Source organism: Dysidea avara, chromosome 9, assembly GCF_963678975.1.
Source record: "Dysidea avara chromosome 9, odDysAvar1.4, whole genome shotgun sequence".
Classification (NCBI taxonomy): Eukaryota; Metazoa; Porifera; class Demospongiae; order Dictyoceratida; family Dysideidae; genus Dysidea; species Dysidea avara.
In genome coordinates, this window is record NC_089280.1 from 29878056 (window position 1) to 29891103 (window position 13048).

The 13048-nt window shown below is 37.6% G+C and overlaps 2 protein-coding genes across 2 annotated transcripts; one reads left to right on the forward strand and one right to left on the reverse strand.

Annotated features, from left to right (window-relative positions):
- The first annotated feature begins 4361 nt into the window (after nt 1–4361).
- LOC136267410 (uncharacterized) lies at nt 4362–5918 on the forward strand. Its single transcript, XM_066062562.1, has 2 exons — nt 4362–5131; nt 5237–5918. The coding sequence occupies exons 1-2, from the start codon at nt 5123–5125 to the stop codon at nt 5783–5785; spliced, it is 558 nt and encodes a 185-aa protein (XP_065918634.1). The 5' UTR covers nt 4362–5122; the 3' UTR covers nt 5786–5918.
- Nucleotides 4715–12799, reverse strand: LOC136267408 (conserved oligomeric Golgi complex subunit 2-like). The gene is made up of 11 exons (XM_066062558.1): nt 12437–12799; nt 12286–12368; nt 8689–8832; nt 8505–8605; nt 7814–7928; nt 7581–7757; nt 7118–7366; nt 6927–7066; nt 6825–6876; nt 6183–6238; nt 4715–6127 (listed from the first exon to the last, which is right to left on the reverse strand). The coding sequence occupies exons 5-10, from the start codon at nt 7856–7858 to the stop codon at nt 6218–6220; spliced, it is 684 nt and encodes a 227-aa protein (XP_065918630.1). The 5' UTR covers nt 7859–7928; nt 8505–8605; nt 8689–8832; nt 12286–12368; nt 12437–12799; the 3' UTR covers nt 4715–6127; nt 6183–6217.
- Between the last annotated feature and the right edge of the window lie 249 nt (nt 12800–13048).

A 13048-nucleotide genomic window follows, 5' to 3' on the forward strand; every position in this document is an offset into this window, starting at 1 on the left:
GTGTGATACTGTAATTGTGAACTTTTAAAAATGTTGTCAATTGTGGTGCCAGATTACAAGCCACTAACTCTTCATGACTGCTATATTACAAGTAGTGACTACTATACAAGGGTTGATGGTATGCACATAATTATACAGTGGTCCATAAGTGCAACTCTTGGCTGTCCACTATATGTGATAGAAAGGTGACCCTTAACAACAAACCACATAATTTGTATGGGAAAATATTTGGGACCTTTTGACCATGGCCATTATACAAAAGTGGCTGTTTAATTCAGGTGACCATAAATACAGGTTCCGCTGTAATATAAAAGGCAATGCATGGAGTTAAACAATCATATACTCCTAGATTTTTACTTTTTTACATAGAGCTTCAGTGGGATATAACTAAATATTCATATAACTAAAATTGTAGCATTGATGCTTAATGATGAAGATATAACCTTACAGTACATGATGTTGTATTGCTTTTACATATAATGGCAACACTGCTTATGAGTTGTAATAGTAACCATTAAACATGCTGTCTGCAATAATGACAACAGAGGTAAAAGCAGGACATGTGCAAATATGTACCATGCCAAAAACAAGCTGTAGTGTGGCCTTCAAAAATAACATGGGTGAGCATTTTGGGAAATTAAAAGTAGCAGTCATGCAATGTTGTCAACGACATCCTTACTATGTCATATAATACCCACTTGTTCTCATACAGAGACATGTGACAATGAGCTACTAGAACAGTACACACAGAGATCACTATATAATTATGCCATACATGTACATACTTGGGCTGAAAGAATGTAGACTAGAGGAATATCATTGATGATGAGTACCAGTATAACATTATTTATGGAGTTTCAGTAAAGTGAATGTAGTTAGATAGCAATCTTTCATCTATAAACAGATATCATGCACATGTATTGTACAAACACACAAGCACGAGTTTATACAAATGGCAACTCGGTTTTAGTTACATCTCATACAAACTGAAAGTATGTAGCTATGGCCTATAATCACCAACAAGCTTGGTGGTAACTGTAAGAAATCTGTATATTGGTGTCCTCTAGTTGTAGCTAGTACTACTTGGTTTTAGCTGTGCTTGCTAATTGCATGTCTACCATGTCATCAATAAGTAGGTTATTTTTTTCATTTCTCCAAGAGTTGCAAACTGTTCAGTGTTCCGTAACACTAGCTGTTCTATTGTAGTTAGATTAATCATGAATCTTATTGCCCTTCTCTAGATTTGTACCATCTCTAGTTTGTAGATGTCGTGGTATGGAGACCAGACTTCAAGAATGGGACAAACAAATGTATAACTAATATTTGGGACATTTTGCTATAATTATGTGATCATGACCATTATGATATGACACAATTTTGGAAAATCATCCTCTGGCATATTACCTAATTGGTTAATAGTTTCTCTTTTATAGCTTAAACGAGACACTATCTAAGTAGCTATCTATCTTGTGTTAAACTTTCAGTTTGATATCCCAGAGATATGCATATGGTCAATTTAACTTGTGATACTTAGTAATAGCTAACATCTAAAAAGGCCTCCTTTGCAATGAACATAACCCCAATATAATAGCTATCTCTGAAACATGGCTTAGCCAAGATATTTTATTCTTACCTGCTAATTGCACTGCCTTCAGAACGGATAGAAGTGATGGTTGTGGAGATGTTCTCTTGGCCTGCTGCAGCTCACTTAACTGTCAGATGCTAACCACAGACTTAAACTCAGAAGCCATCATGCCTGTCACCTCACCTTTGAGAATCACAACTCACTTATTGTATGTGTTTTTTATTGACCCCAAAGCAGATCCAAAGAAAATTTAAACCCTTTGCAACTTTTCAAGACCATTGTAGACAACCATCCTAATTTTGCCAATTTGGATTGCTGGTGACTCAGTTGAACTTGCCAAATATTGACTGGGGGACTCGACAACACTATACGGACAAAATAGTGCGATGCGGAAATGTGATTAAATTTGTGACCCGGTCTGCGAAAAGGGCTCTTATAGCCTTTCCAATTATCCATGTTTGGCTAATCATAACTCCTAATCTACTAAAGCTATCACCATGTAATTACACCCACAGCTACTGCCAGGTTAGGGTTGTTGAGTGACCAAATTGTTGGCTTGTACCATATTCACCAGTCAAGTTATGGGTTACCATATATATGCAATTGGAAAGGCTATAAGAGCCCTTTTCGCAGACCGGGTCAGATTTTGTGTTGATCATTACCAGAGACCTCAACCTGGAAAGTGCACTTGGAGTGAGACCTGAGGTTAAAATGAGTGAGATTTTCTTACTTATGCGTGAGGTCTCGTCTTGGTAGAACTGAATTCCTGTAAAAATGCAAAATTTGCAACCTTCTTTGGCTATTTTCGGTTATACAGTGTACCTCTCCATTTTTAGCCATTAGAGCACTGCTTGGCGTTTTGCCAAGAAATTTGAAGTGAAATTAACTTACACGAGAGCTTAATTTTCCAGGAATTACAATGCGTGAGATGAAAAACCATGCCGCGGCGTGAGACAACAATCCGATACGTGTGTCTCACGCGTAAGAGTTGCGGTGTCTGTCATTACTGGTTAGTAAATAACAGCTATACCCTTCTGTTTCTGGTGCCAGTATGGCGGCTACTGCATGAGGTACTTCAACGGATCGACCTGTCGCTATAAGAGGGGAGCGAGGAGGGGAGCCTTATGGCGTAGTCAATTTCAACTTGTCCGGCGACTGGTGCAGCTGCAGCTTGAGAAGCGACAGAGGTCGGAAAAGATTAGTCACTTAATGGTCCCGTACTTACCGAAAAGATATCGAATGTTAAACGAAAATTGTAGCTACAGTCTGCGAGGTGTGTAAAAAGGCCGCATTGCAAGTCACGTGATGGTTTATCCGAGATGGGCACAGGGACTACTGAGTCCAACCTGTTTTATCTTCTAACAGTTGTCCAGCACATGCCAACTGGTGCTGGGGGTGGTGGCAATGGCAGACCATCTAGCCCGGGAAAAGAAAAAAAAAATCATTACTCAGTATCATTCTTTACATTGTACTTGGAACATGCATTCTATACTGCAGTTACTACAAGGGCTGAAATATTGTGTGAATTGTGAAGAGGTTGAAAATGTCAAGGCCTACCCATCTAATAGTCCAGTACAGCAATACAGCAAACCAACCGAGGTGCCAGTCCACAGCTGAACCGGTATTACTGGCCAACCACAAACAGCAGTAACCTCACTACATGAAAGTATATAGTTCAGTAGAGAACTCTATTCTACAGTATCAACTAATCAAGGCTGCAGCTGATGCACTACTAGCTATTAGGAGACTGAATGCACTAGCTAACAACATGCTCAGCTCCATCATGTAGCTTATAGCTGCAGTGATTTTTGTATTGTAATATTTTTATAAATTTGTTACACATTCACATCGACATAACTAGTATTATTCTCACTATATATAGTCTACACTACATCACAGAGTTCCCTCTATTGTTCACCACCTACATCATACATGCTAGACATGTTAAAGGGACAAAGTAGTTGTTTCATGATTATTACTAAATGCATTATTTCATGAAATAACACACACACTCTCAAGTGTAGCTATGTATCCCACAGCCTGTATTTGTGTTTAAATAAACCTTACAAATTCTATCATTTCTTACAGCAGATGGGCAGGAAGATGTAACCCACTACACTGGAAATGTAGTAATCCAGCTATGATGAGTTCACTTGAATTCCTGCATATCTTGTGTAACACTGCCACCTGCAGCTGTTATAATGTGGACATAATCCATATATAGTTGAAAGTCCTATTAGTACATATGTAAACTGACCAGGAAATCAGGATACTATAGCTATTAGAATATGTTCATGTTGAGCTCATTACTCGAACAAAATTACAAACAATATAATATATATATATATTGCAGCCCTTTCCCACATTTCAAATGGAGCCAAAATTCTCTTCACACCATTACTGCCAGTGAAATGTTAATTCTCATAAGAAATAAAGTTTTCTCGGGAATCAACACAAACATTGGTCTGATAGTACACAGGCCACATTACCAATAGTACACAGGGTGTGTGTGTGTATTTATTTCCCACAAGTCACCTATTATAGATTGGTATTCATGATAATGGTGTTGTTACAAATATGATACAATTACTACTGCTAACTCCTTGTACTAGTGTTTGTGGAGGAGAGTGCTAGTTCTTTAGCAATAGCAGCTAACTGTAATAGCTGTTGTAGAGCAGTTGACTGGGTGACTGATTTATCCACCATGCATGGGAAGTTGCTCTACCTGTGCAACAATACAATAGTCGCTATACCCCATCTGTTGTCAATCCCCCCCAACTACACACACACACAGGGGAATTTCCTTTCTACCTAGGGTTCCCAACAACCATGGGGGATTACCTCATTAACAAAAGCCTTAGCATCTAATGACAGTGGTAGTCTGACTTTATCATTGTCACTCATATCACTGCCACTGATCCCAGGAGTATCCTGGGACTTGTGACCACAGCTTCTTTAAACTATCCTCAGTACGTTTAACTGACATTAGCACATCAGAGATGATTGCCAAGTATCTACAACATACACTATCCATTAATATAGAACACATAATACAAAATATGAAATTCAAACACAAAGAAAATTTAGTGCATATGTACTACTATCCCCCCCTCCCCACCCTGTCTCAGGTTTGGGCTAGTTGTAAAAAATAGTGTTTTTAGACAACAATTTCTGAGTTGCCTCCATCAGTCCATCTACAATAGAACAAATATGTCATAATGATAATGTTCTCATGACACCCAACGATTACACATATAGCAATCATGTCCCCTTACAATTCATACCAAAGTGACATGTGTGTCATTTACACTTATTGAAGAATTGATCCTTTCCTGTCACACTGTGTGGAATCTTGTCCTCTATACTACTACTATACAAATCATTCATCTAGTACAATAGAACAAGGAAATCAATTGATTACAATGCCCTCAGCATGCAACATGCCAGCTTGTTGGAATATAAAAGGAATCAGCTTGCTCCTGAAATGCACATCTTCCAAACGTACAACAAAGAAATAAAGAGACAACAAATACAGAGATGTTTAAGGTATGAGTTACCCTAAACTAACTAGTTAGTTATATAAATATATTCAGCTAATGTACATGTATGTGTGCATAACATTTGATATTATATGACTGATATTCCCTATAGGCAATCCTACTGGTTGTACCACTATTGTACATTGTGCAGTGTAACGCTGCACCACTGTGTGATTCTGCACAATCCAGTGATGTTAGTTGTTCTAACATCACTTCATTAATGTCAAAATTTCTTGAACGATGTGATAACTGTAATGACAAACAAGAGTGCCAACTGGAAGGTGAAGAATTGCTATCTTACAGGAAAACAACTGTAAACATGAGGGCTGATTTTAATTTGAGATGGGATACAGAAAATACTGTCTTTGAGAACCAAAATGGCACCAGCCGCGCCAAAATAACTGGAGAGAGCAGTAACTCTCTTTGTCAATGGAGCTATGAAGTAGAACATGACGCCAACCGCTATCCACAGTATATTTATCAGGCAAAGTGTAACAGCAGCACATGTACTGGTTACAATGGGAAAACGTGTACTTGTAAGGCAATATCTTATTTGATTCCAGTGTTGAAAAGGCAGTCTTGTAACCCAGCAACAGGTGTACAGTACTGGAATGTGGTTAATGTTGCAGTGACCACAGCCTGTGTACCAATACTAGAGTAAATTAGAAATCAGGACCAGTCTCGGACGTTCGATTAGACATAGAGAATTTATTATCAAATTGTGCACACGTATATTATTAACATTGTTATATTTGTTTATTCATCATCCTATTAAGTATCAATCAGTAATGATTACCAAGTAGTTGACAAACACGTGGGTGGTTGGGGATGAGACTAACTAATACTACTAAACATATTTCATAATATTTCCGAGGATAAACCATTAGTATGAGCACCCACGATTTCAATTGTTCACTAATAATGACAAGCTACCATTTACTAATTCACTAATCTGATAACAATCACTGATTGCTCCGACTGCTTGATTGACACTCAACACCACCTTTGTATCATGTAACCATAGTAACAGTTAATATATAGTCATAGAGCACACTTACATCACTGTCTATGTCCAGCCAGACTACAAGATGCGTCAACAGCTGTAGTGAAGAAGCTATACAGGTGTAATATTCAGGTGCTACAACAATATCTGTACTGTAAGCTTTCAAAACCCGTGTACCAATGGTGTGATGCACACACCATCCTCCCAACAACGACAAACAGTAAAAGTAAAGTAGTGAACGTCACTACTAATGTCTGCCATAATACTATTTTTGTGTAGTGATGCTTACTACTAATTTTGTAGTGACCTTCACTACCATGTAGTGACGTTCACTACTGTGTAGTGAGGGTCACTGCAAAAGAGTAGTGAGGGTCACTACAAAAGAGTAGTGAGGGTCACTACAAAATAGTAGTGAGGGTCACTACAAAAGAGTAGTGAGGGTCACTACAAAAGAGTAGTGAGGGTCACTACAAAAGAGTAGTGATGGTTACTACAAAAGAGTAGTGAAGGTCACTACATGAAAATAGTGAGTATTGTGGTAGAAATTAGTAGTGACCTTCACTAGTTTGTTTTTACTGTGCATACACTACGCCATGTTACGCCATGTTGCTGCAAAGGGCTCCAAGAGGTGGGCCTTGGATTGCTATGGTCCGGTGATGATGTAACCAGTAAGTGTGGAAGGTCACATGATACTCACCTGGCTCGAGCCAGACAGGATGCCTTCTACATGTCCAGCAATCTCTTGAAATCTAAAAAAATAGCAAAAATTCATAAGTAGTAATGTGGGTGGGTACCTAACCTTATTTGATAGTAGATAGGGAAGCTCCACTTGTTAAGAAAGCTGCTATAACTAGTATGGCTTCTTGGCCTCTGTATACTGTTCTTAGTAGCACAGAGAGATTCAAACTGACCAATGAAATCATTCGTTTTCTTATAGTTCTACAAGAAGGTGAAAAGTACCATAAATAGTACATAACAGCACAGGGTTACCTTATAAAACACATCTGGATTGCCTGAGGCAAATATGATGGTTAACCGCATTTCAATTACATGAACAATCTTAGGAAAAACTGCATTGACTAGAAAATCAAATCCTTGCTGATTTGAGTGGGTGTGGCTGGAGGTGTGGCTAACATCCTGAAGTAATGACTGACAATATGCAGGAAAGAAGTTTAACACTTCAGCATAAAGCAGGGATAAGTCATGAGATTTAGAATTGAAATTCCTACTGGTGAGAACCTGAAATACAAGTTACACAACAATATACATAGAAATACAATTCAGTTTCATAGTGATGACACACAGTGGCACACATGTACAGTGACACAGAGTGACATACTATATATGGCACAATGAATGACACACATGCTATACAATACCACATATGATACACAATGACATAGTGACACATGATGGCACACAGAATGACACATGGTAATTTGGAGGGACTTACCCCATCCATATAAGGAGTCACCACTTGACTCCAGAATGATTCTTCTGTTGTTTGTTGTTTACCAATTGCAGGGTATGTCTTCAGACACTGAGCTAGTTTGTCAGGACTAGCAGAAATGTATGATATGAACATCTTCTCCAGTTTGGACTCCAACACTTGATCAATGGAGCGAATACGCTACATCACACACTGGTAAACATGATGATTATAACTCAACAAACAAATATTTTTACCGACTCCAACATCTTGATCATGGGATGCTGGTTGCTAAGTGACATTAGTTACTACAAACGGCTGAACTCACTAGCCACTCAATCCTGCATAATCCCAGTGAACTATCCTGATATGCTGTAAGAGATAGCACTCAATATGTTAATGAAGGTAACTATATACTGAGCCCCCTGTAACATGGGCCACTTGTTATAACCAGTACCGTAAGCTACTTCCTAATCATTTTATGTTGAGGGGATTCGCTGGCTTTTAATGGAGTTCAGATGAACACTATTATGAGTGTGTGAATGCATGCGTGTACATGTTTACAAAACATTATAACATATATACTTGAAATAATTATACTAAAACAGTATACTGTATACCCTAAATATTTTGAGGGGGAAAATTTTTGCTGATTTTGAGGTTTTGGGGGTTAACAGTGGAAATTTTATCCTTGAAATATTATACATTTTGAAAATCCACGAAAATTTCAAATTAGGTAACCTCAACCTCAAAAATTTTGCCCCTCAAATTAATTAGGCTATATATATACGGTATGCTAGTATACAAATAATCAAATACTCTAATAGAATAGTCATTGTATAGTTATGAAGGTGCACCACAAGGTTACACTGCAGCACTTATAATGACCTCTGTGACTACCATAATATAATCAAATTATAAGTTCACAGCACAAAGTAGTTCTCACACCTTTCAGAGGCATCCAGTGATGATGGAGTCTGGTGTAGCTGTAGCAGTGTTTCCAACATGGCGACTGATTCAGTAACTGATAGGAGGTTATTAAGCAATGCCTAACAACATATCAACAAATTACATTGCTATGGAAGTACCTCCTCAACTGCATGTATGAAAACAAAAGTATTAGGGGAGATACCTTCTTATCCCTCAGCTCAGCACGATATGTCAGTCTGGTTTCCAGTGAACCAATGGCAGTATCAAGTGACAGTTTTAAAGACATCACTTCTTTCAGCTGCCCCAGTGGAATGATCAACTCCTCTATTGCTTTATCTACTCCAATCTGTACAAAATCAAACCCCAGTATAGACATAGCTATGACTTAATAATGGCAACAGCTGCCATAGTTATATGTAAGATAAAGTCTTGTTCTTGCCAATGATTCAAATAGCTTGATAAGCCGAGGCTTTAGATCATCAAAATCAATCCAAATAACAATAGCCACTTAATGTACAGTCCAAACTATTCCATAAACATTGAGCCTTACTAGGAGGACTTTCAAAAAGGAGGTACATGCGTACATATTATGCACATACATACGTATATACCAGCTAGAATATCTAGATACTCTAATAAAACAGTCATACAGCAGTGCTATTCACTTTCACTGGATAACCGATTGAGATTTCCAAAACTTCAATAACTGGTGATAAATATTAAATAACCGATAATCAGTTCCCAATTATTTCACTTAAATACACACTAACATTTGAGTAGTTTTTGAGTGCTGAACATAGCTACCAATCACTGTAATTTGGTGACTGCATGGGTTTGGTACGTATAATGCATTTTGTTATATATTTATATAAGAGCTATTTAATGTTATATAGAATATATATATATGTCTGAAAAACTTCACTACCTTAACATATGGATATTTACATGCATGTTCTCCTATTAGAGTATACATGACTGCTCTATTAGAGTATATCGATGTTTTGAAGAGGGCTCATGTTACCTCTATAAATCCTTCCCTGAGAGATGAATGCAAGGTTTATTGTGCTGTGCCATACTCTATATATTACTCATCTTGTCCTGCCACACTGGTGTGTTAGGGTCCTGCTGTAAGCTCAGAAGCCTAAATTTTAAAGGGGATTCCTGAATCCCTCCTCCCTATGCCCCTGCCTGACATAACTGACCTATCCATTGATGTAAATGGAGTGCCCAAATTAATGCAAGAAATAGATGTCTCAAAGGCAACTGGTCCAGATGGAGTACTAGCTTGACTTTTAAGACTCTGTATTGCACCATTTCTTACACTTATTTTTCAAGCTTCAATCCATCAAACTTCCATCCAACTGGAAATAAGCCAATATTGTACCAATCAGGTGACTGTACTCAGTGTAACAACTATAGACTAGTTTCTCTAACCTGTATATGTTCAAATTTCTTTATTCCCACATATGCTCACATTTGTCATTATACAACATCACAATTATTATGTGACAAGCAGCATGGCTTTCGTCATGCCCACTCCTGTGAATCATTAGTTAAACCTATTTTAGAGTATGCTTGCATTGTTTGGGCACCACGTATACAAATAAAGACATATCTCTTATTGAATCAGTTCAATGACATGCTGCAAGGTTTAATTTGTTTTTAATAACTATTCTACCTCTTCAAGTGTTACTGAAATGTTACAATTTAGACTAAACTGGAAGTCACTGATACATTGTCGGAACCAACTAAAATCCATCACCATGCTGAGATCATTCACAATATACCTGCCAATATCCATCTAATGCCACTTTCATTTGACTATTATACTCGGGGTCACCAAATGAGGTTTCAGCAACCAATGACAAGAATCAACTCCTCATTCTTCCCCTCCTCAATAAAATTTGGAACTCATTAAGTGATGATATCGTATCATGCACAACACTGGAACAGTTTAAACAGAAACTATGTAGCTGGGCTGGGCTGGACTTGAGTGTGAAAGCTATTATGAACAAACCATATTCACACTGCAAAAGAGTACTTGATAAAGCAGCAACCATGGCCATTAGCTCATCTCAGAGAATATTTTTTACCCGTAATAATGTAAATTGGACAAAATAATTATTTTATTGTATTCCTTTTTGTATTTTCCTTGCCATAGCTTAGGCCTTATGCAGTCACATGTGACCGAGGTGTTGTAATTGTTTTGTTTTTATCACTACATGAATATTGATGGTTTCAAAAAAATCATTTATTGTAATTTACGTGGGGTAACCAACGTCTTGGGACTCTCATACACTATCTGAGAAATCCAATTATAAATCCATGAAATATAATACAGAAACACGTTTTGAAATACTTAAATGTTCAACGTTTGTCATCTCAAAGCTTGGAAGAAAACTGGACCTTTTTTATGCAGAATCTTCAGCAAATTATTGAAGACCACACTCCTACCAAAACATCAAGTACTAGAACTCACTTACCATGGATGTCTAACACTTTGAAATGGCTAATCGGAAAGAAGCAAAGACTTTACAATTGAGCCAGGCGCTATCACCATGACACTGATTGATCCGAGTACAAATTGCTACACACTGAAGAGGTAAGCCTTAAACTTAAACACCAGCACAAATCATATGTGACAAATCTTGTATCATCGTCACACAACAGAAAATCTCTTTGGCACTACCTGAAAACTCGTAAGCAAGATGGCATTGGTACGTTAGAAAGTGGCAATGCTTTAACAGACCCAATTGAAAAGGTAACTGTTTTAAATGATAATTTCCAGTCAAATCTGTATTTACAACTGATGACAACAGTACCATTCCTGACAAAGGTCCTTCATTACACCCATCTCTACCAGCATTTGAAATCATTGAACAATTGGGAGTTTACAACATTCTAATCAACTGTGATCCATCAAAATCTCCTGGTCCAGACTCTATACATCCACTTGTACTAAAGACAACAGCAGCTGAAATTTCTCCTATGCTTACTCACATATTTCAACAATCACTAGAAACTGGAACTGTACCATCCCAATGGAAACATGCCTATGTCAGTCCGATATTCAAGAAAAGCCAGAAATCTGACCCAAAAAACTACTGCCCCATCTCGTTAACATCAGTAATATGCAAATCAATGGAACACATTATAGTAAGTCAAATAATGAAACATCTGGAAGATCAAAATATTCTTTCTGACAGACGGTTTGGATTTAGGTCTAAGCACTCTTGTGAGTCACAATTATTTATCACCATCAACGACATTGCCAAGAAAATAGACACAAATTTACAAGTTGATGCTGCAATACTAGATTTTTCTAAAGCTTTTGATAAAGTATCTCACTCAAGACTCCTCTACAAACTAAGGCACTATGGAATAAGAGGGAATGTATTACACTGGCTTGAATCCTTTCTTCATGGTCGCACTCAACAAGTTATAGTAGAAGGTTCTAAATCATCCATTTGTGATGTAACATCTGGTGTTCCCCAAGGGTCTGTTCTTGGACCAGTTCTTTTCTTGATTTATAATTATCAATGACATCATTGCCAACATTCAAAGTGAGATCCGTCTATTTGCAGATGATATTCTTATTTACAAAACCATTAAAACACCACAAGACCATAAAATACTTCAAGATGATTTAAACTCACTGACAAGATGGGCAACTGACTGGATGATGGAATTCAACATCTCCAAATGTAAAATTTTACAGATAACAACACACCATAACAAGAGTACTTTCACATACAAAATGTCTGACATTCCACTGGCTACAGTATTAGAACATAACTACCTTGGAATCCGTCTCCATCACAAACTATCATGGGATCCTCACATCAATTGCATCTGTAACAGAGCAAATCGACTCCTCGGATTCTTAAAAAGAAATCTCCATAATGCGCCATCAGAAATTAAAGAATACGTCTACAAACAATTGCTCTTACCATCAATAGAATACTGCTCAGCCATCTGGGACCCCTGTCATCACACTAGTATTAGTAAACTAGAAATGATTCAACACCGCACCGCTTGCTTTGTTTTGAATAAACCCTGGCACAAATCTAACCAAAACCATGATAGCATCACAGACATGTTGACCAGTCTTAAATGGCCTACACTTCAAAACAGAAGAACAATTGCTAGACTCACCTTGCTTTTCAAGATTGTCAAGAACTTACTAGTAATACCTCATCATTGCTTACCGTCACCAACCCTAGTGTCCTACACCTGTGCTCAACATCCTCTCAAGCTAACTCAATTGCAAACAAGAGTTAATGTGTACAAATACTCCTTCCTCCCTCGAATAATTATTCAATGGAACTCCCTTCAAATTCCTGACATTAACACAATAGATCTAGAAACATTTAAGAATACTATGTGATTGTAATGCTCATTAGCGTGTTGCCCCTAGTGGGCTTTGCTAATTAACAATAATAATAATAAATATTGGGACTCTTGTACACAATTTAGACATTTGCGTGGGCGGTTGGCGACCCCTCGGTAATTCACCAAATTGTTTATCCACTCTAGAGGTTTTGCACTGCAAATTAAAATAA